The sequence below is a fragment of the Sorghum bicolor genome, chromosome 4 (genome assembly GCF_000003195.3).
Source record: "Sorghum bicolor cultivar BTx623 chromosome 4, Sorghum_bicolor_NCBIv3, whole genome shotgun sequence".
Classification (NCBI taxonomy): Eukaryota; Viridiplantae; Streptophyta; class Magnoliopsida; order Poales; family Poaceae; genus Sorghum; species Sorghum bicolor.
In genome coordinates, this window is record NC_012873.2 from 61604739 (window position 1) to 61612972 (window position 8234).

Genomic DNA, 8234 nt, shown 5'->3' on the forward strand with positions numbered 1-8234 from the left:
CAGAGAAATAACCAACAATACAAGTATGGATGAATTCAAATTCCTACACTTGATAGTAGTAGGCACTTTTATTTTAATTTCTTTCAATTCTGCAATGAAGTATGGAAGAAGATATACGTCTAAACAAGTGAAGAAGCGATTATATAAGACCGCCCTCCAAGGAGAGGGATTTCTAGAAATTTCATTGCACGTGGTTTTCCTGAGTTTCTGCAATGACATTTCTTCTACCTCCTCCTAGCTTGCCATATATCCGAACTAATTACAAGAAGAGATGTGAAGGTGGTTGTTCTCATTGAGCTTGAAGAGCTGTAGTTTTAGGATAGGAGATCTGAATGCATGCATCATTAAACTTTGGCTGCTTCCGCCGGTACACCAGCCCTCTCAGCAACAATCTGTTCATAGAGGTCCCTAATTTTCAGCCCAATGATGGTCTGGAAGAGACCAGTTCCGTTGTTGCTTCCTGGGAAGTCTGCATGCTTTAGCATTTGCTGTGTCACCTCTCCGTAGAACTTGGTCGAGAGGTTGCTTAGATGGCTCTCCACGTAGATGAGCTCATCTAGTTTGTCAAATTGCCCATCCATCTCCAGAACGGATACCTGAACACATCAAGCAAATGCTGACTCTGTAAAGCTAGCTTTGGGTCAGCCAAGCAATTTCTTGTTCACTAGTTTAAAAGAGGTAATTTAGACTACCAGATCGGTTGCTATCAGTGTCAATTTAGTTTCCAATTCCAAGTAACAGAACTAACTTTTGCATGAGGGAATGAAGAGGACAAATAAACAGGGATGGATTACCTCCTTTCCAAAGTAAGTGTCTGGGCCATAGGCAAATTTGATGCCAGGGTAAGAGCATGTGAGCTTTCTTCCACAAGGCACCCAGCTGATGCTCGATCCTTCATCAAAGAGATAAACTGGGTTGAAGAACTTCACCCCTTCTTTCATGATGAGCTTAACACGAAGCACCTTCCCTTCATTGTCACCGGGAATCAACTGGGTCGGCAGAACTTCAATCACAGCATCAGCATACTGCTTCTGCGGATCTGTCACACCAAGTGGCAAGTAGTAAGCTCTAACATGTCTTCATTTGTTGACTATATATTTGATTACTTGATTGATGTGGCATTTTGCTGTATATATATATATATATATATATATGCTAATCAAAGACAATCTATGCTGATTATATTTATATTATATAACATATAATTGGAAGAATGCCGTACCAATATAAGCATCAAAATCTGGTTTCCTGGCCTCGATACTGGCTTGGATGCTTTCAAGGCTGTGCCCACGCTCTGCCATGTCCCGCTGCCAAAGTAGTACCGGTAATATTTTAGAGGATAGTAGAAAACAGTAGAAAGATCCTCTTTACTGACTCATGAGATCGAAACAAGAAACATAAAAGTATTTATGTTCAGCTGACCTGGATTTTCCATGCAAACTTAACTTCATCACTGATGTCCAAGTAGATACTGAAATCTAAGAGGTCCCTCACACGCTGATCGAACCTGGTTTAAGCATATAATAACTAGTTGTCATGGCTTGTATTTAAAACAATCTTGTTATTCCAGTTGTTATATTTTGTGTGGGGAAAGCTTATTGTGCAGCCATTTTTACCTGACAATTAATCAATCAAATACAGTGAAGAAACAAAAGAGCATACACAGTATTCTTTATGTGATAAATTGATCGGGGTGGTAGCGTACTAAGTGGAGGAGCATGGGCATAGAACGTGAGCTTACATTGGGTGCAGACCTTCAATGACAAAAATCTTTGGCGGCGTGATAAGCTCCGGCGGGTCGAGGAGGCCAGTGACATGGTTGTAGATGGGCTTCTCGACTGCCTGGCCATCTTTGATCGCCTTCACCTGCTCATACATGAGATCAAAGTTGTTGGCCCTTGGGTCGAGGGCGGTCACACCGTACTCCTTCCTGCCGTTCCTGTCCAGGGAATGGTAGTCGTCGAGGCAGATCACTGTGGTGGTGTCACTGATGAGCGTGTTGGAGTCCGGGTTCCCGCCCTTGGGCGGCACCGCGGCGCCACCAAAGACGCTGGTGAGCCGGCGCATGAAGGTGCTCTTGCCGCACCCGGAGTCCGCCGCCAGGCCAATCACCACCGGCTTGTCGACGGAGCATGAGACCTGGAAGCAGCTGGTCCGTGCCCCTCCGTGATGCCTTCTGCCGCCGCCGCCGCCGCCGCAGCTCCTACGGTTGCTGCTGCTGGTGAAGAAAATGACTTGCCTCTGTCTGAAGCCAGCTGCGTTGGAGACGGTGGTCGTGCATGGGGAGTGCAGGGAGGTGGTGGTAGTGTGCGCGCTGCAGATCGCCATCTCTGCGTGCGTGCCGGCGGCGTTTGTTCTTTGGCTAAGCTTGTCTTCTTCCCTCCAAGAGTCCAAGCCTTGTGGCTGGGACTTGAAGAGAAGAAGAGAGGCAAACTGAATGGGATGGTGGGTGTGGAGCGACAAGATAACAAGAACATAAGGACGAAATGAGGATGGCAATGGTGTGGTGTCCCTATTTTTCACATTCTTTTTTTTTTCCTGATAATATATCAAGGGCAGCTTATACTGAGCTGAAAATGAGTTCTTCCTTTCATTGTATTTTGTCAGTACTGAGTTCTTCCTTTCACTGATTTTCCTTTCATTCATTCGCCGCGAGTGTATTTTGTCAGTATTGAGTTTCTTCCTTTCATTCATTCAATTCGCAGCGAGTGTATTTTGTCACTATTGAGTTCCTCCTTTCATTCGAGTGTATTTTGTCAGTACTCCTCCTCTGGTTTTCTTGTTGAGAAAAGGCTTCGATGTTTTCATGACCATTCTTCCTGATGATGCTTCGATCTAACATGCCATGGCGAGGTACGGTTTAATAGCGAGTTATATGCAGAAAACATTTTGCTTATTGCTCGTCTGCTAGTGCTAGCTGCTGCTAAATGTGCCGTACATTACGTATTTGAGATTTCTGTACTTATCTGTAGTTTAATAGCTAAATTTCTGTATTTTTGTATTTCTGTACTTGTGCTTGTTTTTGTTTTTTTTTATCCCATTGCTGATTAGCTGCTGCCTGACTAGGGACGAGTGATGGCCACGAACGCTTGTGGGAAAGCGGAAAGCTTGGTTGAGGTTTCATGAATTTAGATATGGTTTCTCCACGTGGCGGCGCAAGGATGGCTGGTTGCAGATGAGGGAATGATGGGTGGCTGGAGGATGTTGCTGATGATTGCCCCGTAACATGCCGTGCACCATTGTACGTCACTCAACGGCCAGGACTTTGGCAGCGTCCACATCACCTGATGTCCCAGACCTGTGAGAGAATTTCTCTTTTTCTTTTTTTTCCTTTTTCTTCTTTTCGAATATGCCACCCCAAGGCATCGAGGTAATTGCATTAAATCGATTCATGTGCATGTATTTCAGGCTCCTGTAAATGACATTCGTTTGGATTCATGAGCCGAAACAATATTCGCTACATTGTCAGTTCGTCACGCAACACCCTGCATACATAAAAGAAGTAACATGATCGTGTCTCCACTGTGGACAGGGATGCTGATTGTGTTGCAACAGTTTCATCCATGCTGAGTGGCACAAACTGTGAAGCCAGAATATTACCAGGGGAGACACACTATACTCCTTGCTGACGATAACAAATAAACCAGCAGGAGGCAACAGTTTCATCCATGCAGTTCAGTACAAGCTGAATCTCCAAGAAAGACCGGGAGATTCGTTCAACGTCACAGAACACATAAATGAGATCCCAGGAGGCCTGGCTGACTGGCTGTCTTGGGTTCCAACAACCGTCGCATCAACAGACCAATCAATCTTCGAAGCCTTGGTAGCAAACAAGTCCACACAAAGTGCAATTTGTATATATGGGCAAAGAATTGGGGTTTAAAACAGATCAGTCCAGAAAGACACTACAATATAATCGTATATACCCTTCACCATACAAACTTTAAAGGGAAAAATATACATTGTCGGTAACATACAACGACTGACATGTACTTACTTATGTGTATGCACAAAACCACAGAGCAACCAGATGGTACTCGGTTGACTATTGCAAGTGCTTCCATAGCCTACTTGTGCCCTCTGAAGTACATGTATACTTTCTGCATGCACCAAACGAAATAAGATCAAACCAGTGTTGGTATCACACAAACCAAGTTCTTCAGAACATGTTGACAATTTAAAAGGCAACATCGTTCACAATGACTGACTCCTGATGTGACATCCTTGCCCAACCTACCTTTTATTTTTTACGACAAGTGTGCTTGTGTGTGTGTGTTCAACAATGTACAGTTGTACAGGCCCTTATTAAAACAAATACTATGACGAAAATTAACATACAAACTGCAAAGGCAAGGACTGGAAATAGACACACTGACATGAAAACACAAAGCCGCTATTGGAACTTATGAACCATCCAAAAAATTGCAAATGCATTTTTTTAGAAAAAAAAAGAACTAAAAAAATCATAAATTTAGAAATTTTAACTGTATTGGACCCTAATTTTCTAATTCTAAGAGAACTTCGTTTTGTTGAGAACTATGCATAGATTTGGATAGCTACAAGCCTAGAGATAAATGTAGTCAAAGATAATAAAAAGGATACTTATTCTATAGAAGATTATCAGGTAACAGCAAGATATTTGGAAGGCATTAAGTGTTTAAAATTTAAACATTTCCAGTTGTTCCATCCGTAATTATATTAATCCCAAATGGGCATAACAAGAAACAGAACACATACAAATCACTGTAAATGGTCACCAGTGAATATACCCGTGTACCCCATGTGCAATAGGTACCAAGGTATAACATAAAGGATTTTCCTAATACCATGAAAATTCAGAAATAAAAGGAAAATGCATGAGGGAAGGGATATAATAGAATGGCAAACATGAACAATGGATAGGCTACATACCTGAAGAACCCATATGCTCACAAGTGTCTCCAAGCAAAACAAGGCAAATCCAACAAAGTAAAAGATCTGAAGGAGAAGAATGATTTACATGTCAGATTCTTGCATTTTTTATTTACCTTCTAAAATTGTAATGAAAATCCTTTGCAGACTAAGAGCATAAAGCTCCTTGAAGGAAACAAGTACAGATGCTCCTTTTATAGCTAAGAGGTGAAAAAGGATTAAAGAAACGTCTCTAGGTGTACACACCCCAACTATTGCATGATCAGAAAAGGTGTCAATTGCAGCCAGTATACCCCTGATGACAAACAAAGTATATTTCTGTTAGAGCAAGATAGACAAACCAAAAACCTTATGAATCTTGAATAAGTCCAGAGACAGATAATCCATCTGAATAATAAGCATTAAGAAAGGTAAATAAAGATTAAGCAGATAATAGACATCGCCCTGTTTGGCAGTTGGCACAGCTTGTCCCTCAGTCTTTTCAAAGACTAAGTAGAAGCTATGCCAAGTGGCAGGATTTGTATCAGCTTATCAATAAACAGAAACCAAGAATGAACTGGATAAGAAGAAATTGCTTTTGCCAAAAAAAAAATCCAAAAAGCAGATTTTGCAAACTCACAAGCCATGCCAAATAGGACCTCAGAGTAGAGCGAAATGAAGCTCAAAACTTAATAGAACAGCTGTCTAGATGCTGCTAATTGGTATTATGTAAGAGTGAGCATACACAAATACTGTGGTGATTATATACAGGTGATGGTGGATGATGAAATTTCTTTACTCAATAAATATGCAGTGTAATCTGTAAGGAAGCTTACGTTAACGATTTTCCGCGGAATATAATTGGAGGAGCAATGGCAGCAAATATGCAAAAGCCAATGTGGAGCTGTGCACAACCAAAGATACACAAAGTAAGTAAACCAGGTTTATAGTACAAATAGCATTTCAATATCAAGAATGCGGAAATCATGTATTGATCTAGAAATTACCAGGTAACAAAGGAAAAACCATCCAAAGCTGAAAGCACTGTCAGTTCTGTTAAACAAGTTGGCAGAGAATTAGTACAAAACCGCTAGTAGTGCCAGAAAACTTAAAGCAAAGGTCTATCAAGTCATTTAAAGCTAAATACATTTGGCAAAGCATGTATCCTACTTGACTTCAGTTGGATCAGAATATCAATAATGTTCTATCACCTAAGTACCTAACTAAAATGTTATGCATGCTCAGCTAAAAGGAAACTAAATACATAAAGTTAGCATTATGAACTAGTGTATATTGAGTATTTATGGCACGAAACATCAAGCAATAGCCATATACCTCATTGCTCGGTACAGAGGTCTATACCACATCAAATAGGACAAAGGGATGCCAAGCATACCATAGATGGTAGCCAGGAAAAATAGCTTGGAATCTGCAAGCACGAAAATATTCAAGATTTAGAGGTCTGATGAGCAAAATTCATAACAGTGCAATAAAAATGAGCACTTGTCTGTACTTAGACTACAGGTCAAGTACAATCAGAATAGTAAATGCGGAGGTGCAAGGAGAAACAGAAGATATGAAGGGTACTACAAACTAGCTACAATGAAATTCTGAGCTTACCTCCCCCTCTGATCCAACAGACTATGACAGCAATAAAATTCCAAAAGAGACAAAGCACAATACCTGTACATCATTGCAATAAACAAACACCCTCCGTTAGATGGTAAGTACAACTGTACAACAATGCAAACTCCTGAAAACGCTAAATATAGAAATTCAACTACTCAAGAATGCATGTATACCAAGCCAGCTCGCGAACGCAAGATACTGCAACTTCTGGGCGTTCGCTGGTATCTCATTGGCAATATCATGGTGGATGATTGGGAAGAAAGGCGGCCAGTTCTTGTCCTCCATGGGCACCCCAGCTACAACATCAGGATACAATAAGCCAATAATACAAGACTCCATACTCATCATTCCATGATAACATAAAAGACAACCATTAATATAAGTTCAGTTTGCATAGCATACCGCTCTTGAGAGCTTCCTCCCTTCTCCTGATATCCTTGACCCCCAAAAATTCCACCAAAGAATAGAATATTCAGTCAACAGCCATGTCATGAATTAATTAATAATTGATAGTGAGAATCCAAGGGAACAGCAAAGCAAGCACGCGTACCGACTCTCGCCTCCTGAGATCTGACTCCCACTGAGACAGCTCCTTCGCCTTGCCCTTCGAATCCTTCATCCCAAAACAGAGCCACATTACCACGCACGCTCCGTCGCTCCCTCGATCACTAAGCAAGCAACGAGGTAGTAAAGAGACGGAGCAGGAGCTTCGCTTACGTTCATGGTGTCGAGGGGGATGTCGACGGTCGCATCGCCCCTGCCGCCGCCGCCGCCGAACCCCGCGGGCTCCGCCGGCCGGAACCCGTACTGCGACTTGACGCCTCCGCCACGCGCTCCTCCGCCTCCATTCTGCACAGCACCAAATCAGCACCTCATTAGCACTAGCACGCTCCAGAAACCTAACGCCCCCGGAGGCAACTGAGATCTCTCTCGTCCGAGATCTGCCGGCCCCCTAGAGCCAAATCCACGCAGAATGTGTGTGTTGCCGTGTTGGCTGGTTGGTTGATTGGAGGAGGATAGAGAGCAGAGAAGAGGGTGGTCAGGGGTTACCGAGAAGGGGTTCTCGTCGGCGCCATCGTCGAAGGGGTTGGGATCGTGGTGCATGCTCGCTGCCGTGGACAGGTCGGCCTCGGCTTCTGCTTCTGGCGGAGCAGCGAATTGATCGGTGCTCGGTGGGCTGTGGTCGTTGCCGCGGGGGAGACCTGGAGAGGGAAGCGGTGGGAGGGGTGGGCGTGTCGGGCGTGGTGGTGCAGTGGACTGACCGACTACCCAAGTCGCTTCCGGTTCAAGTTGCTCTCATCTCTTTTCACTGTTTTTTTTTTCTTCGGTTTGGTCGCAGTTCAAAGACTTCGCGCTGGCAGGGCAGGCGGGAGTGCGGGACGGGAGGAGGCCCCCGGGAACCGGACAGGACACCTCACCGTCATTTCCGTAGTTACCTTATAATTAAATTAGTGATACTTGTCACATAACATAAATATTAACATATTTTTTAAATAGTCAAATTTAGTATTATTTGATTTCCCATGACATAATTTGTTTTGAAAGGAAAAGAGAGTAAGTGAGTAATTTGAGTGGCGGATCCAAGAGTTTCCCTGACCTGGACAAGTACAACAATGGGTCTTGTTCAGTTGTCGGTTTTCTCTGCCTGACTGAGCCTATGCAAGTATGCTTCCAAGAGCTTGACGAATTCTTTTTTAGTTACTATTTTTAGCCTA

General features: G+C 43.1%; 2 protein-coding genes across 3 annotated transcripts; both read right to left on the reverse strand.

Moving 5' to 3' along the window:
- On the reverse strand, positions 31 to 2458 carry LOC110434320 (phosphoribulokinase, chloroplastic). The gene is made up of 5 exons (XM_021458168.1): positions 1742 to 2458; positions 1423 to 1507; positions 1223 to 1307; positions 795 to 1039; positions 31 to 596 (listed from the first exon to the last, which is right to left on the reverse strand). Exons 1-5 carry the CDS (start codon positions 2326 to 2328, stop codon positions 345 to 347), a joined length of 1254 nt encoding a protein of 417 aa, XP_021313843.1. The 5' UTR covers positions 2329 to 2458; the 3' UTR covers positions 31 to 344.
- LOC110434321 (secretory carrier-associated membrane protein 5) lies at positions 3627 to 7825 on the reverse strand. 2 transcript variants are annotated; one of them, XM_021458169.1, is made up of 12 exons: positions 7570 to 7825; positions 7237 to 7368; positions 7070 to 7132; positions 6922 to 6955; positions 6693 to 6815; positions 6511 to 6573; positions 6226 to 6319; positions 5898 to 5943; positions 5727 to 5794; positions 5158 to 5206; positions 4912 to 4977; positions 3627 to 4100 (listed from the first exon to the last, which is right to left on the reverse strand). In XM_021458169.1, exons 1-12 carry the CDS (start codon positions 7621 to 7623, stop codon positions 4068 to 4070), a joined length of 825 nt encoding a protein of 274 aa, XP_021313844.1. In that variant the 5' UTR covers positions 7624 to 7825; the 3' UTR covers positions 3627 to 4067. The 2 variants fall into 2 exon arrangements, with proteins under 2 accessions (XP_021313844.1, XP_021313845.1); XM_021458170.1 differs by lacking the exon at positions 5158 to 5206.